This window comes from Hylobates moloch, unplaced genomic scaffold (genome assembly GCF_009828535.3).
Source record: "Hylobates moloch isolate HMO894 unplaced genomic scaffold, HMol_V3 SCAFFOLD_1, whole genome shotgun sequence".
Classification (NCBI taxonomy): domain Eukaryota; kingdom Metazoa; phylum Chordata; class Mammalia; order Primates; family Hylobatidae; genus Hylobates; species Hylobates moloch.
In genome coordinates, this window is record NW_026652276.1 from 56,565,792 (window position 1) to 56,584,840 (window position 19,049).

At 34.7% G+C, this 19,049-nt stretch overlaps 1 protein-coding gene across 1 annotated transcript in view; it reads right to left on the bottom strand.

Moving 5' to 3' along the window:
• Positions 1-19,049, bottom strand: part of FSIP2 (fibrous sheath interacting protein 2) — a 111,644-nt gene that overhangs the window by 57,792 nt on the left and 34,803 nt on the right. The window contains exons 10-13 of the mRNA XM_058432417.1: positions 18,044-18,159; positions 17,132-17,177; positions 15,860-15,966; positions 14,585-14,648 (exon numbers count right to left, since the gene is read on the bottom strand). Coding sequence (XP_058288400.1) covers positions 14,585-14,648; positions 15,860-15,966; positions 17,132-17,177; positions 18,044-18,159 — 333 coding nt within the window. The remainder of the gene's footprint in view (positions 1-14,584; positions 14,649-15,859; positions 15,967-17,131; positions 17,178-18,043; positions 18,160-19,049) is intronic.

The window sequence follows — 19,049 nt, forward strand, 5'->3', positions numbered from 1 at the left end:
ATACCATTTGACCCAGCCATCCCATTACTGGGTATATACCCAAAGGACTATAAATCATGCTGCTATAAAGACACATGCACACGTATGTTTATTGCGGCACTATTCACAATAGCAAAGAGTTGGAACCAACCCAAATGTCCAACAACGATAGACTGGATTAAGAAAATGTGGCACATATACACCATGGAATACTATGCAGCCATAAAAAATGATGAGTTCGTGTCCTTTGTAGGGACATGGATGAAACTGGAAAACATCATTCTCAGTAAACTATCGCAAGGACAAAAAACCAAACACCGCATGTTCTCACTCATAGGTGGGAATTGAACAATGAGAACTCATGGACACAGGAAGGGGAACATCACACTCCGGGGACTGTTACACATTAATACACCTAATCTAAAGGACGATTAAGGGGTGCAGGATACAAATGGCACATGGATACATATGTAACAAACTGCACATTGTCACATTATGTACCTAAAAAAAAAAAAAAAAAAAAAAGAAGGGTTTTGAAAGGATAAGAATAGAAAAAGAGCCTATAAGAAGTCCAGCCAAATTTAAAAATAACTATTTAGAAATTGCATTATATATATATACCATAGTTCAATCAATTTTACAAAGCAATTAATTTATGAAATAATAAACTATATAGAAAAACTAACTAAAGAGAGAATTAGTGAACTAGAGAACATATTTGAAGAAATTAACAGGAATGCAGTGAGAGAAATGAAAAATACAGTTGTTAAAGGACATGAGACAAGAAGGTAGTCTAATACTCAGAAGAAGATAATAACGAAAATGAAGAGAGGCAATAAAGAGGAAATGGCTGAAACTTGTACAGAACTGCTCCTTATAATAATACTAAAGAAAAAAAAAGAAAACATCTTAAAAACAGCCTGAGGTGGGGGGCGGAAGGATCACTTACACAGGAATAATTACATAGAATAAAAAGTAAAAGAATTAAACAAAACAATTTTTTTTTTTTTTTTTTTGAGATGGAGTGTTGCTCTGTCACCCAGGCTGGAGTGCAGTGGCGGGTTCTCGGCTCACTGCAACCTCTGCCTCCCAGGTTCAAGTGATTCTTGTGCCTCAGCCTAAAAATCCATTATCTTTAAAGTGCTAAGAAAAAAAAATAACTGTCCCCTGAAACTTACTCATACCCTTGGACATAATGATATTCTAATACAAGGATAAAGACAATTTTATCAAATAAAATCTGATAATTTATTACCAAAATAAGTTCACTAAAGACCTTTCTAAAGAATGCAGTACTTTAGGACAAATGGCAATAATCCCAAGAAGTATTAAATGCAAGAAGGAATGAGTGGAGAACAAAATAAGCTGGTAAACAGGTGGGCAAATATAAATAAAATCTGTATAAAACAGTAATAAGAAAGTAATTTGACTGATAAAACCTTTAAAATGTCAAAATTTAAAATATTGGACAATAATAAATATGATATAAAGTTATGATTAGAAGTAAATTATCCAATTTTAACTTTTAAATATACTTCAACATAACTAGAAGAGTAAATTTACAGCATTCAACACAAAGAAATGACAAATTTTTGAGTGATAGATCTCCCAATTAACCAGACTTACCACTATACATTATATGCTTATATCAAAATACATATGTACTCCAGAAATATGTCTGATTTTATGTATCCATAAAAATTTAAACAAAATGTTAGGGTAATTGCCAAAAGAAATATATATATGTTATGCAATTTGTAAAACAGTAAAAAAAAACTAGATAAAAACTAAATTTAGCACTCTAAGAGAATGCAATAAAGAATAAATAAAAATACATTAAAAAGTAGGACAAAGAGAAACCACAAATAAGGCAGTAAAAAACTTCCAAAGATTTGTAATTTACATAAATACAAATTGATTGGGTTCAGTTAAAATTCAGAAATGCTAAGACAATAAAAATAAAGCAAAATCCAGCTGTAGATTGTCTATAAGAGTCATCTAAACAAATAAAGACACTAAGATTAGAAGCTGACGTCTGTATGTTAATATTAGACACATTTAAGGCAAAAAACATAACTTATGGTAAAGATCACTGCATGATGATGGGAATATTCAATTCACCTGGAAGATATGATGATTCTAAAATTTGGATGGGTCTAATCACTAGATCAAAAATAATTTTTTAAAATGGGCAGAGCTACATTAAGGAGTTTGCAAACCCACTATCATTATTTTCAATAATTTTTAGAACAAGGACTAAAAAATATGTATATATGTGTATTTGAATATATAATAAGCTATATATTTGAAATACACAATTCATCGTCTTGATTGAATGGACATATTTAGAACATTACATCCCAAATTGAGCAATATTCATTGTTTTCAACCACATAGAATCTATTAAATAGTAATCATGTTTGCTAAGCCATAAAGCATGCTCTAGATTCCTCTTTATGGTTGGTATCATAAAGATCATACTCTCAGTCTACAATGCAATTAAATTATAAATGACCACCAACAGAGATAAAGTAAAAATTAAAATAACTAACCCAGGAGTACAAAATTTAACAATTAACTCATGAGTACAAACTAATAAACAAAATTGGATATTAAACATGATTTAGAAAAAAATGAAATATATTGCAATTTTTTTGATACATTTTATATTTTCATAGTTACATATCACCAATTAAGTTTCACATACTGTTCTAAAAAGTTTAAAATATTAACTCATTGAATTCCCATAACAATCATATGTATTACTACTACTATATTTATTTTATAGTTGGAAAATCTAAAGAACAGAGACATTAAATAACTTGGCCAAACTAACATGCATTTTAAGTACTGGAGTGTGGATTAAACCTAGCTACCCGAGTACATTCGCTTAGCAACTATGCCATACTGCCTTTCAACAATTTCATCTAAATAAATAGGATATATTATAACTTTATGCAAATATATCTGAAAATTTAGATGAATTAAATAAATTTATAAAAAAAGCAGTTACTTGCTAAAAGCACTCAAAAAGAAGAAAAATAGTTTTGAATCACTAAAGTCATTGAATTCATAATTTAGTTTTTTCTCCCTAAAAGAACAAAGACTAGGTTATTTATTTTAACAGTGACTTCTACCAAACATTCAAAGAATATATAATTTCAACTTCGTAAACGTTTATAAAATAGTAAAAGCAGGCAACATAATTAACTCACGGGGCTAGTATAATCTTGACATGAAAACCATATCAGGATACTATGAGAAAAGAAAATTACAACCCAACCTCTCTCAAGAACCTAGATGCTAAATCCTAAACAAACTACTGGTAAATTTAATCTACACATGTATAAGAAGAAAAACACAGGATAGATAAAACTGATTTAATCAAGGATGTGTAGCTGTTTTAACAAAAAAATGACAGCCTTGACAGACACATAAAATATATTTTAAAAAGTCAAAATTCACCACTAAGAAAGTTTTACATATTAGAAATAGATACTTTATTAACCTGACATTATTATCTACCAAAAGATCACAGTACATATCATACTTAATGAGAAATTATTTAAACTTTTTTTTATTAAGAAAGAAGACAAGGAGCCCACTTTTACCACTTTATTAATCATTACACTTCAGGTCTTAGGAAAGGGAAGAGTGCAAAAAAAAAAAAAAAACAAAACAAAACTACAATTATAAGGAAGTAACTTCCTGCAAAGGAAGTAACTAAATTTTTTTATTTGCAGAAGATATCATTTGATTTTTAAAAAAAACACAGTTCTGTGTTATGGGGACAGGATTAATATATTAGTAAATATTAAGCCCTCTGCTGAGAAAAAAAAGAGGGTCTCTCTACCCCTAACCTCCTCCAGCTGTACTTTACAGCACTGTTATTTTCAGGGAGGAGGTTATGGTCATCCTCAGAAGCAAAACTGATGGAAAATGTATAGCCATGCCTATTCATTATGTATTATCTCTGGCTGATTTCCTTACGATAGAGTGAGTAGCTGCAACAGAGACCGTATGCCTGGCCAACATGTGGATTAGAATCTTGCATCCCAGCCAGGCGCGGTGGCTCACGCCTATAATCACAGCACTTTGGGAGGCTATGGTGGGCAGATCACCTGAGGTGAGGAGTCCGAGACCAGCCTGACCAACATGGCGAAACCTGGTCTCTACTAAAAATACAAAAATTAGCTGGGTATGGTGTAATCCCAACTACTCGGGAGGCTGAGGCAGGAGAGTCATTTGAACCCAGGAGGTGGAGGTTGCAGTGAGCTGAGATTACACCATTGCACTCTAGCCTGGGCAACAGAGTGAGACTCCATCTCAAAATAATAATAATAATAATAATGATAACAATAATGATAAAAGTCTTGCATCCCTCAGACAGAAAACAGACTTATTTTGTATATCCATAAAACACTTAAACATGTCATATATCATATCATATATTTAGCTATAAAGAAAACTTAATGTCAATGAAAAGAGATTTAAAGCCTATGCTTTTTGATACTAATTCAAATAAATTAAAAATAAATAATAGGAATGTTATCAAAATTAATGTCAATATTTAATTTTCTGATATGAATTCAAATAAAAATAAATAATAAGAATGTTATCAAAATTAGAAGTAAAAGAAATACACACCCAGGTAACTGTTACACTGAAAGGGATTCTAAGAGGGAAAGTTAAAAAATACATATAAACCAATGAAAAGCAGGACAACTGACATCAAAATGTACAGTGTTGAGTTGTACATTCATAGTAAAATATAGAGCATGAAAGCTATGATTATTAGAATTTTTTTTATTTTATTTAATTTTTGAGATGGAGTCTCACTTTGTCACCTAGGCTTGAGTGTGGTGCCCTGGCATGATCTTGGCTCACTGCAATCTCTGCCTCCCAGGTCAAGTCATTATCCCACCTCAGCTTTCCAAGTAGCTGGGATCACAGTCGTGTGCCAACATGCCTGGCTAAGTTTTTGTATTTTTGGTAGAGACAGAGTATCACCATTTTGCCCAGTCTGGTTTCAAACTGCTGAGCTCAAGCGATGCACCCATCTCAGCCTCCCAAAGTGCTGGGTTTACAGGCATGAACCACTGCACCCAGCACAATGTAATTTTTAAATAAAACAAAAACCCAGCCAGGTGCGATGGCTCACGCCTGTAATCCCAACACTTTAGAAGGCAAAGTGGGTGGATCACCTGAGGTCAGGAATTCGACACCAGCCTGGCCAACATGGAGAAACTCCATCTCTACTAAAAATACAAAAACTAGCTGAGTATGGTGGCACACACCTGTAATCCCAGCTACTCGGGAGGCTGAGGCAGGAGAACTGCTTGAACCCAGGAGGCAGAGGTTGCAGTGAGCCAAGATTGCACCACCGTACTTCAGCCTGGGTGAGAGAATGAGGCTCCATAAAAAAAAAAAAAAAAAAAAAAAAAAACAGAAAACAGAAAAACAACCCACAATTTTGGAAGATAGAGTTAACAGGTGGTCTGGGAGTGTTCTATCCTTAACTCTGTGGAAGCTTAGATAACTGATTTTCATTTTCGCACAAGCTAGGGCCATGCAATTTATGATTTGAAATTTAAGATCCTAAACTTCCCTGGAGAACTTCAGAGTAAGATTTGTTTACTAACGGTTTTCACTCAGATTAATCAAATACACAGCATGGCTTGGCTATGTAAACAGAGGGGCATAAAAACACCCTACTAAGAACTACTACATTGAGAGCTTCCAGAACACAATTTTTTTCATATAGATCCACAAATGAAATGTGTCCATGTGTGAATAAGGGTTCTGAGGAGGTTGTGCCTGTATGATTCTTGGGCCCTTAATGCTTGCTTGTTCTCTCTTTCTCTAGCCACACAATATCTTTTGCTATATAGTTTATGTTGGTATGCTCAATATAGTCTTGTGAGTCCTTTCAAATACACAAATTTGTGCAGTCTTTTCAAGAGGGTATTCATTCAAAGAAATGTTAACAGAACTAGAACATAATTTAAAAGGACTAAAATAGACATTAAAATTTTAAAAAAAGAAACCCAAGCAAATAGTGAATTAAAAATCTGAACTTCTGAAAATACCAAGGAAGAATAAAGCTGCTTTTGAAACTACTAATAAAATTAAGGAAAATAAGAGAGAAAAGACTAGTTAGTGTTAGATAATGTAAACACAAAATTAGGAGAAATTAGAGTTATTGAAATAATAACTACATGCACCTCTAGGCCAATGAGTCTAATTCATAATTTCCTAGCAAAATACAATCTAACAAAATTGACTAAGGAAAGACGGCAAACTTGAAAAGGTAATCACCGTAAAAATGCAAAGGGGAAACAGTTAATATGATGCAAATATTAACTGCTACATTTTACCTAAACTTTAAAGAACAGATTATTAAATGTTACATTGAACATTCTGAGGAATAAAATGGTGGAAATTTTCTCATTCTCTTTACAAAACTAGTACAACTTTGTTTTCAAACCTGAAAAAGAATGATAAAGAAGAGATCAAGCCTACTTATAAATAAAAACATCTTAAATGAGACAACTGCAGAAAAATTTCAACCATATAGTTAAAAAACACATATATAATATCTCTTTCAGTAGTTAAAAATCCTGCTTGATGGTTTGCAGTCAGAATAACTGACACTTGACCAGCCTTCTTACCATAATCAATCAGAAAATTAGAAGACTATATGAATAATCTGTTTACTTATAGAGAACAGGAATCACAATAATGTACTCTCTGCACAAAGGGATAAAGATAAAGTGAAGTTTTAAATTACCACATATTATTAACTAAAGACACTTTCCAGGCAATAACATACTATGGTGGTTTAGCTAATTTGAGGGGTTAGAAATTATACAAAAATTTTAAAAAGCTAAGGCAGGCAGCCACAAACTATAGAGAATAATACCAGGAAAATATGGCATTATATACAGGAAGAAGCCCATGCTTCTAAAATGGCATCCTATTGAGTTTTTAGCTCTATATTAAGTTGCACAATCTAGTGTGATACCCAGGCAAATGACAACATCTTGTAGAAAAAAAGATTACTGTGGAGGTGTGAAAAGAATAAGTCTCAATTTCACACAAGACTGGAAAATATTTCCTAACTGACTAGTAAGAGAGGAGGGACTTGATTGAATGTCTAGCACATCTTATAGAGACCCCAGAAAATTCATTGCCATTTAGGAGTACTGAAGGATCCATAAGGTAAAATTGACGTTATACGTCCCATAACAACATTTAAACACAAGCCTTAAAAAATCATGATCATACATAAACCTGTTAAAACAAAATTCTCCAATCTTTGAAAGCAGACAAAACTCAACAATAGCATAGAAATAAAACTGTCTGGTATGCAATAAAATTATGTAATACATGGAAAGAAACAAGAAAAGAAGAGATATAACTAGGAAAAATATTAGTCAACAGAAATAGATTGAGAAAAAGCAGAGATTAACAGGATAGACCTTAGAAACATTTAATGAGGGGCAGAGATGTTAAGATAGAAAAAGAGCCAATAGAACTTGTAAAATAACTCATTATCTGAGATTAAGAACTTACTGGTGTGATTTGACACTACAGACAAATAAAATAATCTCAAAGACATAGCATTAGAAAGTATACAAACTGAAGCATGTGTATTTTAAAAAGATTTATAAGTAGTTAAGAGAGGCTCAGTAACCTGCAGGAAAGTATCAGGTGATCTAATGTAAGTTTAAACTGGGATCCCAGACTACAGTCAAAGTGAAAGAATAAATTATAAAATCAGCTAGAGAAAAGCATCTAGTTACTTGCAAAGAAAACCTCATTAGAATAACTGCAGATTTCTCAGCAGAAACCTTACAGGCCAGAAGAGAATGACATAAAATATTCAAAGTTTTGAAAGAAAAATACTGCTGGCCAAGAATTCTATGTTTAACAAGATTGAGCTTCACAAAGTAAGGAGAAATCAAGTTTTTCCCAAACAAGCAAATACCGAGGGAATTCATCACCACTAAACCAGTCCTATTAGAAATGCTCTGGGCGGGTGTGTTGGATCATGCTTGTATTCCCAGCACTTTGGGAGGCTGAGGCAGATGGATTGCTTTGAGTCCAGGAGTTTGAGAACGGCCTGGGCAACATGACAAAACCCCATCTGTACTGAAAAAAATACAAAAACTAGCTGGTGTGGTGGCACGTATCTGTAGTCTCAGCTATTTGGGAAGCTGAGGTGGGAGGATGGCTTGAGCCCAGGATATGGAGATTACAGTGAGCTGAGATCATTCCACTGCACTCCAGCCTTGTTGACAGAGCTAGATCTGAAAAAGAAAAAGAAACAAACAAAAACAAAAGAAAAGAAAGGAAAAGAAAAAGAGAAGAGGAGAGGAGGGGAGGGGAGGAAGAAAAGCTCAAAAAAATCCTAAACTTAGGTGATATTCACCATTATGAAAACACACAAAAGTACAAAATCACTGATATGGTTTGGATGTTTTATCCCCTTCAAATATCAGTTTGAAATGTAATCCCCCAGTGTTGGAGGTGAGGCCTGGTGGGAAGTGTTTGGATCATGCGTGCAGATCCCTCATGGATGACTCAGTGCCCTCCTTACAGCAGTAATGAGTGAGTTCTTGTGCCAAGTTCACATGAGAACTGGCTGTTTAAAAGAGTTTGGCACCCACTCACTGCTGCTTTCTTACCATGTGATATGCCTGCTCCCTGACTTCACCTTCTGCCATGAGTGGAAGCTTTCTGAAGCTCTCGCCAGAAGCAATGCTGGTGCCATGCAGAACTGTGAGAAAAATAACCTATTTTCTTTATAAGCTACCCAGCCTCAGGTATTCCTTTATAGCAACACAAATGAAACACAGAAAATTGGTACTGAGAAGTAAGGCATTGCTATAAAGATACCTGAAAACATGGAGGCAGCTTTGGAAATGGGTAATGGAGAGAGATAAGAAAAGTTTTAGGGCTCTGGCTCTGAAGAACACAGGAAGATGAGGAAAGGTTTGGAACTTCTTAGAGACTGGTTAAATGGTGGTGACTGAAATTCTGATAGAAATATAGACAGTGATGTCCAGGCTGATAAGATCTCAGATGGAAATGAGAAATTTATTAGGAACTGGGCCAAAGATCACACTTGTTATGCCTTAGCAAAGAGCTTGACTGCATTGTGTCCATGTCCTGGGCATTTGTGGAAGGTTGAGCTTAAAGAGTGATGTCTTAGAGTATTTGGCAGAACAAATTTCTAAGGAGCAAAGCATTCAAGAAATGATATGGCTGCTTCTAACAACCTATAATCAGATATTGGGGCAAAGAAATGACCTAAAGTTGGAACTTATATTTAAAAGGGAAGCAAAGTGTAAAAATTTGTAAAGTTCAAACCTGTCTTTGTGATAGAAAAGGAAAGGGTGTTTTCAAGACAGAAATACAAGCAGGTTGTGGAGCAATCACTTACTAGAGAGATTAGCATGACTAAAAGGGGGCCAAGTGTTAACAACCAAGACAATGGAAAAAAGCCCTCAAAGGCATTTCAGAAGTCTTTGGGAAAGCCCCTCCCATCACAGGCCCAGAGGCCCAGGAGGAAAGAATGGTTTTAAGGGCCAGACCCAGGAACCTGCTCCTCTGCTCAGCCTCAGGACACTGCTGCTCACATCATGGCCACTCCAGCTCCAGCCTCAGCTTAAAGGGCCCAGGTACAGTTTGGGATGCCACTGTGGACATTGCAAGGCATAAGCCTTGTCAGGTTCTATATGCTGTTTAGTCTGCAGGCTTACAGAATGCAAGAATGAAGGAGGCTTGGCAGCTCCATATAGATTTCAGAGCATGTATGAGAAAGGCAGGGAGCCCAGGCAGAAGCCTGCTGCAGGGCTGAAGCTCCTGCAGAAAGACTCTAGTAGGGCAGTGCCAAAGGGAAATGTGGGATTGAAGCACTCACACTGAGTCCTCACTGGGCACTACCTAGTGGAACTGTGGGAATAGGACCACTGCACTCCAGACGCCAGCATGGTACAGCCACCAGCAGGTTGCCACCTCAGCATGGAAAAGCAGCATGCATTAGGCTCAAATCAGTGACAGAAGCTATGGGGGCTCCACCCTGAAAAGCCACAGTGGTGGGGCTGCCTAATGCCTTGGGAGCCCACTCCTTTTTTTTAGTGTGCTCTGGATGAGAGACATGGAATCAAGGGAGATTATTTTGGAGCTTCGAGATTTAATGTTGGCACTGCTAGATTTTAGATTTGCATGGGGCATGTTGCCCCTTTATTTTGGCTATTTTCTCCTTCTTGGAATGGAAATGTCTACCCAATGCCTGTACCAGCGTAGTATCTTGGGAATAATAACATGTTTTTGATTTCACGAGCTCATAGGTGAAAGCAACATACCTTAAGTCTCAAATAAAATTTTGGACCGTGGGCTTTTTATTGAATTAATGCTGGAATAAGCTAAGATTTGGGGGGACTATTGGGAAGGGATGATTGTATTTTGCAATATAAAAAATACATGAGATTTGGTGGCCAGTGGCAGAATGATATGGTTTGGATGTTTTGTCCCCTCAATATTTCATGTTGAAGTATAATCCCCAGTGTTGGAGGTGGGGCCTGGTGGGAGGGTTTTGGTCATGGGAATGGATCCCCCATAAATGACTTTGTGCCCACTTCATAGTAAACAGCGAGTTCTCACTCTGAGTTCTGATTTTTAAGAGCATGGCACCCACCCATTGCTGCTTTCTCACCATGTGATATGCCTGCTTCCCCTTCACCTTCTGCCATCAGTGGAAGCTTCCTGAGGCCCTCAGCAGAAGCAATTCTGGTGCCATGCATGTATGGCCTACTGAGAGCCAAATCAGGAATGCAATGTGATTCACAACAGCCAAAAAATGAATGAAATACTTAAGAAATACCAGTAACCAGGGAGGTGCAAGATCTTTGCACTGAGAATTACAAAACACTGCTCAAAGAAACCAGAGATGACACAAACAAATAGAAAAAGATACTATGCTCATAGATAGGAGAATTAATATTGTTAAAATGACCATGCTGCCCAAAGCAAATTACAGATTCAATGCCATTCCTATCAAACTACCAATGGCATTCCTCACAGAACAAGAAAACATCATTTTTAAATTTATATGGAACCAAAAAAAAGAGTCTGAATAGCCAAGGAAATCCTAAACAAAAAGAACAAAGCAGGAGGCATCGAGCTACCTGAATTCAAACTATACTACAGGTCTACAGTAAACAAAACAGCATGGTATTGGTACAAAAATAGATACATAGGCCTGCAACCATGTGATCTTTGACAAAGCTGACAAAAACAAGCAATGGGGAAGGGTTTCCCTACTCAATAAATGGTTCTGGAATAACTGGCTAGCCATATGCAGAAGATCAAAACTGGGCCCCTCCTATACAGAAATCAACACAAGACAGATTAAAGACTGAAATGTAAAACCAAATTTATAAAAACCCTGGAAGACAATGTAGGCAATATCATTCAAGACATAGGAACTGGCAAAGGTTTCATGAGGAGGATGCCAAAAGCAATTGCAACAAAGGCAAAAATTGACAAATGGGATCTACTGAAACTAAAGAGCTTCTGCACAGCAAAAGAAACTAGTAACACGGTAAACAGACAACCTACAAAATAGGAAGAAATATTTGCAAACTATACATCTGGCAAGAGTCTAATATTCGGCATCTATAAGTAACTTAAACAAATTTACAAGAAAAAAAAACCACAATCCCATTAAAAAGAGGGCAAAGAATATGAACATACACTTTTCAAAAGAAGATAAACATGCAATCAGCAGCATATTTAAAGAAGCCCAATATCACTGATCATTAGATAAATGCAAATCAAAATCACAATGAGATACCAGCTTGTACCAGTCAGGATGGTTAGTATCAAAAAGAAAAAAATAATAGATGATGGCAAGGTTGCCGAGAAAAGGGAACATTTATACATTATTGGTGGGAGTGTAAATTAATTCAACCACTGTGGAAAGTAGTATGATGATTCCTCAAAGAGCTAAAAACAGAACTACCATTTGACCCTGCAATCCCATTACTGGCTATATACCCAAAGGAACATACAGCATCCTAGCATAAAGACACATGCATGTGTATGTTCATTTCAGTACATTACTCACAATAGCAAAGGCATGGAATCAACCTAAATGTTCATCAACAGTAGACTAGATTTTTAAAGATATGGCACATATATACCATGGAATACTATGCAGCCATAGAAAAGAATTAGATCACATCCTTTGCAGGAACATGGATGGAGCTGGAGGCCATTGTCCTTATCAAACTAACACAGGAACAGAAAACCAAATCCGCATGTTCTCACTTATAAGTGGGAGCTAAATGATGAGAACACATGGACACAAAGAGGGGAATGACACTGAGGCCACACTGCAGTAGAGGGTGGGAGGAGGGAGAGGATCAGAAAAAAATAATAATTGAGTACTAGTACTAGGCTTAGTACCAGGTTGATGAAATAATCTGTACAACAAACCCTCATGACATAAGTTTATCTGTAAAACAAACCTACACATGTACCACTCAGCCTAAAATAAAAGATTTTCTTAATAAAGAAAATAACTATTTGCCCATTAAAAATAAAATAAAACAACATAAATATAGAAAATAACTATATGCCAATTAAAAATAACATAAAAAGAAACAATAGGGAAAGATAATTTTTTCAATAAATGTTGGGAAAACGGTATGTCCACAGGCAGAAGAATTAAATTGGACCCTTACCTCACATCATATACAAAAAAAAACAAAAAATGAATTAAAGATATAAACGTAAGGTCGTAAGGCATAAAACTGTAAGAGAAAACATACAAAGCTTCTTGATGTTTATCTAGGCAATAAATGTTTGGTTATGGCACTAAAAGCACAGGCAATAAAAGCAAAAATAGAAAAATGAGATTACATCAAATTGAAAACTTTTTGCATTGCTGTAAAACAATCCATAGAGTGAGAAAGCAACCTACAGAATTGTATAAAATATTTGTAAACCATATATCTGATAAGATGTTGTTATCCCAAGTATATAAAAAACTGAAACAACTCAATAGTAAAAAAATTATTAAAATTAAAAATACAATCAAAACCACAATGATATACCACTTCGCATCTCTTAGAATGCCTAATGTCAAAAAAGTAAAAGACAACAAGCATTGGCAAGATTGTGAACAAAAAGAAATCCTTGCACATTGTTGGTAGAAATGTAAATTTGTACAGACATTGTGGAAAGCAGTATGAAGGTTCCTCAACAATTACCTTATGATCTAGCAATTCAACTTCTGGGTACATATCCAAAGGAAATGAAATCAATATGTTGAAGAGATATCTGCACTCTCATGTTTACTGCAGCATTATTCACAATAGCTAATATATAGAAACAAATGTACATCAACAGATGAGGGGATAAAGAAAATCTGATATATACCAAGAGATAGATGTATCTGTCTGTCTAAGTAGATGTATCAATCAACACAGATACACAGACAGACAGATAGAAAGATACAATACAATACTATTTAGCCTTTCAAACAAAGGAAATCCTGCCATTTGTGACAACATCAAAGAACTTGGAGAACATCATGCTAAGTGGAATAAGCCAAATGCAGAAAGACAAAAAAAGGCATGATTTATATGTGTAATATAAAAATGTCAAGCTCATAGGAAAAGAGAATAGAATGGTGGTTACCAGGAGTTATGGGGAGGAGGATATATAAGATAATTAAGTGTGGAAGATCTAATGTACAACAATGTGACTATAGTTAACAATATTGTGTCATTAAAAACTGCCAAGAGAGTAGCTCTTAAGTGTTCTTCCGCCACCACACACAAATAGTAACTATGTGATGTGAGGATATGTTAATTAGCTTGCTTGTGGTGAATATTTCACTGTATATACACATATCAAGTTGTATATGATTCTCTTTGTCTTAGGATGGTGTTACCTCTTGATTAGCCAATTGTGAGTCAAAAATATTGTAAGCTGAGAATGCATGTAATACCCCAACAAACCGACAGTAAAGTTGAAAAACTCTAAATTGAACCATTACAAGTTAGGGACCATCTGTACCATCAATATATACAATTTTAAATTATCCACTATACCTTAATAAAGTTGTGCTGTGGGAGAGAAGCTGCTGTAAAGGCAGAAAACAGTAAGTATAAGGATATGAGTACAAAGACTTAAAATTTTTTTTTTCGAATTTTGGTTGTCAACATTAGTACAAACAATGAAAATAACAAAAAGAAAATAGGAAATTCCTTATGATCCTTCATGTCTCAACGCAGTCTCTTTATAAATTATAAAGGCTTCAGTGATGACCCTAGATAGGTCTATGCATTATCTTTCCCAGAACTTTCCCAGCTTTTACACATACCCACTTCCTTTATTGCTCTTATTATATTGGGCCATGGCTATCTTTCCAAGTATACTGTAAGAGCCGTGAGCAAAAATTGTGCCATTTTTCCTTGAATGGTTAAAACTTAGCACCATATCTAACATGAAGCAAACACTCAATAAATGTTAGTTGAAAGAATAAATAGAATGCAAGATTTACTCAATAATTACTGCTGATATTTACCTGATTCATAGAGATAGCCTGATCTCTTGTTTGGTCTTCCATCCCAATCAGCACTTGTCTCCTTCTACATAATTCACAACAGCAAAACAAATAGATTCATAAAAAAAATTTTTAGGACTCAAACATCAACTATTATTTTTATATTTATAGTACAGAAATTTAAGATTTGGGAATTTCTCTTTAATGTCAATTTACAAGAAATGCACGTTTTTCTTATTTTTATATTACAGGTATTATTTATAGAATTCAAAGTTCATAGTTGTATCAAAAGTTATACTTAAAACCACCTACACGTTTGGTAATTTTCTGAGACTTTGGGATTTAGCATATAGTTGTAGTTTCATCTAACACATCTAAGATTTAATATGGATGGCAATGTAAGATTTAATATGGATGGCAATGTTGATAGTGCACACATTACCCTAAAAAGGTCAGTAATAAAATTTAGACACCGTTTTTAAAGGAGATTTTTTTTTAAGTTAAGGGCATAGCCTTTATAATATTTTGGCTAATATGATGTCCAATGTCAAAGCTTTTAAAATTTTTTTTGACTCTTAGCATATTTAATTGTGGCTATTGATATAGTAGAACAGTGAACTAAGCCTGATGTACGTTTCTCAAATGTTTACTATAAAACTGCACCACAGAAAAGCCCATTGTGATAAACATACTACATTTTAGGAGTTATACATAATTTAGTGTCTCAATTATTATGCATTCTAGGACATGGAAAATGATGCCACTTTCTACCCTAGTTACAAAAAATTCTTTTGGAAATAATTTAGTAAATTTCTAGTTTATTGAAATCTATTTCAAACCACATTAACTCCCTAGGGCAGCTGAGCTAGTTAATGCTATACTAATAATGAAACCAAGGATACATATTTGATTCCTGTAACAAGTTGGCAACCCACAGAGAAAATCTATTTCATGTCCAAAAGCTATACCCTGAATCTTTGCTGGTATCTCTCGAACAGCAGGTAACTGATCACTGGTCAAAAAGTACTAAATCATTACTGTACAAGCCCAGTTAAAGAAGTCCAACTTTATACTTCCTCTAAAAGCTGCAGATATGTACCATGAACTAACATCTTGTAGCTTACATTTAAGGAGACTGTTCAAGGGCTATTAAAATGTTATTATTGTATGACTAATTTCAGGGAATAAAGTTGTTTTATATGGTTACATAAATCATGACGTTTTATACCAATTATGACCATAAGATCATATCCCTTTTATTGTGTTTGTATTTGGGGTAAAAGAACTGTTATATACCTCTTCTTTTGAAGGATCCAAAAATGCCTGTGAAACTCTGGAAAAATTTCTTGTGGGTGATACCTGAGCTGAAATAATTGAACCTTGGCCTGAAATATTTATACCTCCTAGAGAAAGAAGAGATAACTTTAAATATGAGAAGTTGATATTGCTGGGACAAGGGTTAATATTAATTTACAGCATTACTCCAACATTCTCCCTGCTCAGCTGCCACAGTGACTAAAATTGCCACAATCAGGGATTTATTTGAGTCAAGGAAATATCTCCAAAAATAACATGTCTTTTTTGATGTTCACTGCCTACAAATTTCCAGTGGTTCCCATTGCCTTCAAAGACAAGCCTGAAATCCTTATTTAATGTTTTATGCCAGCTTAATCTTCTGCTATAACCACAGCCCACTGCTAGAATTAACTGTTTGCATTTGAGTAATTAGGCAATGAAAAATCATTTGGAGAGTGAAATAAACAAAGCTGTGATTTAGGAAGATTGTTTCATAGAAAAATGTATAGTGGGTTAAAAAGAGGAAGATGAAATTGGAGAAAGGTTACTGCAATAGTGAAGAATGGAGAAAACAAGGGTAGGAGCAACGGTAATGGAAAAAAGTGAAGATCAAAATAAATTAAGGAAGTAGAATAGACAGAAAGTGTGAACTTTTAGATGCAAAATATAAGAGGAAGAGTCCAAGGCAACTTAGGTTTTGTGCCTGGGTGAAATAAAAGGGTCAGGAAAATGATAATGAATTGAGTTTTATAGTAAATTTGATGTGATCCTTAGCCACTGGAGGAAGATGTCTCATGTTTTCTGTATGCGTATGTTAGATATGCATGTCAGTATATTTAGTGACTGGCGTAAACATAACAAGGCACACAGATATTGGGTAATGAATATTTCATTTAAAGAGAAATGGGAAACAAAATGTATCATTTGTTGGAAATTAATGGCAGTGAAATATGTAAACAATCTTGGGGACAGTTCTCTGTATTCCAATCTCCTGAAGCCAGTATGCCAGCATCTTTATCTGTAACTACAAACAGCCACAGCAGAGACCCTATCTTTCCCACACTTTGAAAATTCCAAAAGGCACACTCATCTAGCAATCACTCAAATATATGGGCTAATTATAATATCTATATTCATAAAAAATTTATATCAGCCTTAATTTTTTAGAATAAGCATATTTTTATAATCAGATAAAACAACTTAAAATGTATAATAAAACTATAATTGCGTACATAATAACAGAAAAATTATGACTATTGTGTATTTTCTTACCTCTATCATCGAAAATACTTGAGTTTTTAGATATCATCCCATCTCGCTACATGATACCACATTAAAGAGAAAAAATTACATTAGTAACTGTACTTCCAAAAAACATTCTGCCTTCTATCAATTAACCAATGAATACAGATGTTTTCCCTCTTTTAACCAGTAACTCATAAAAACTGTTTAGGTAAAATACATATCATCATCCTCCTAGGATACCTTTCATAAAATCTCAAATTTAACTAGTCCAAAAGTGAGCTCAATATGTAGCAATGTATAAACTTACTTCTTCTCCAGTCTTCCTATTGTACCTAAAGGCATGGTAATACATGCTATGGTTGGTTCTAAAAAGTTTAGAGTTATTCAGTTTGTCTCAGAGAAATCCAATCTAATCCATTCATACCCAGTTCAAGCCAGTGTAATGCTTATTAAAAACACTGTTTAGAACCAAAGTAAAATTCATCATTCCAGGATAATTTTATTGGAATAGTATTTTTCTGTGTCTGTTGCCTCACTAGACAATGAGTCTTTTAGAGGAGCAATTATGTCTTATTCTTCTCTTTATATTACCCAATTTCTTATATTTAATTTATCTTACATTACCCAATTATTGTTTTCCTTCATTCTAGCTTAGTACAACACCTGGTCAATAGTATATGCTCAATAAATGCAAGCTGTCATTATTATTACTACTTCCAAATGTTTGTTTGGGGTATTTTCTGCTAAAATCCACAGTGCGTTTAGCGCAAAGCTAACTCAATGCTTCCTCTGCCAGGAAAATGGGTCAGGTTTCATGAATAAAACTCAATATCCCTAAACAATCAGTACTATGCTGCTGAAGGAGAGAGTTCATAGAAATAAAAGTTAAGTAGATAAATTAGTAAATACAACACCAAACTTTAAAGCATAATTGTATACCTTTTGAGTTATACCATTATCCTGTACATCTGCCTGATAAACAACAGAAGTTGAGTTTTTTTTCGTAAAATTATTTGAACTATTTTGACACTGATGAGCAGCATTTGCTGTATGTCCTAAAAGAAAACAAAAGAGAGAGAAACTCTATAGTTTTTTTTAACAGCTTTAGGAAAGTACAAAGTAGAATAAATTGTACCTATTTAATTACTTATTTGACTTTGAAATATGTATCCAACTGTGAAACCATCACTGCATTCAAGATAACATGTCTATTATCCTTAGAAGTTTTCTCATGCAACTTTGTAATCTATCCATCTCTCCGTTCTCATACTCCAAAAACACTGATCTATACCACTAACTCAAGATTAGTTTGTGCTTTCTAGAATTTCATATTTCCCTGACTTCTTTCACTCATCACAACGTTGTTGCATATATTAATGGTATTGTTTTTCTTTTTCTTTTTTTTTTTTATTATACTTTAGGTTTTAGGGTACATGTGCACAATGTGCAGGTTTGTTACATATGTATCCATGTGCCATGTTGATTTCCTGCACCCATTAGCTCGTCATTTAGCATTAGGTATATCTCCTAATGCTATCCCCGCCCCCCCTACCCCCCACCCCACAACAGTACCCGGAATGTGATGTTCCCCTTCCTGTGTCCATAAGTTCTCATTGTTCAATTCCCACCTATGAGTGAGAACATGCGGTGTTTGGTTTTTTGTCCTTGCGATAGTTTACTGAGAATGATGTTTTCCAGTTTCATCCATGTCCCTACAAAGGACACGAACTCATCATTTTTTTATGGCTGCATAGTATTCCATGGTGTATATGTGCCACATTTTCTTAATCCAGTCTATTGTTGTTGGACATTTGGGTTGGTTCCAAGACTTTGCTATTGTGAATAGTGCCGCAATAAACATACGTGTGCATGTGTCTTTATAGCAGCATGATTTATACTCCTTTGGGTATATACCCAGTAATGGGATGGCTGGGTCAAATGGTAT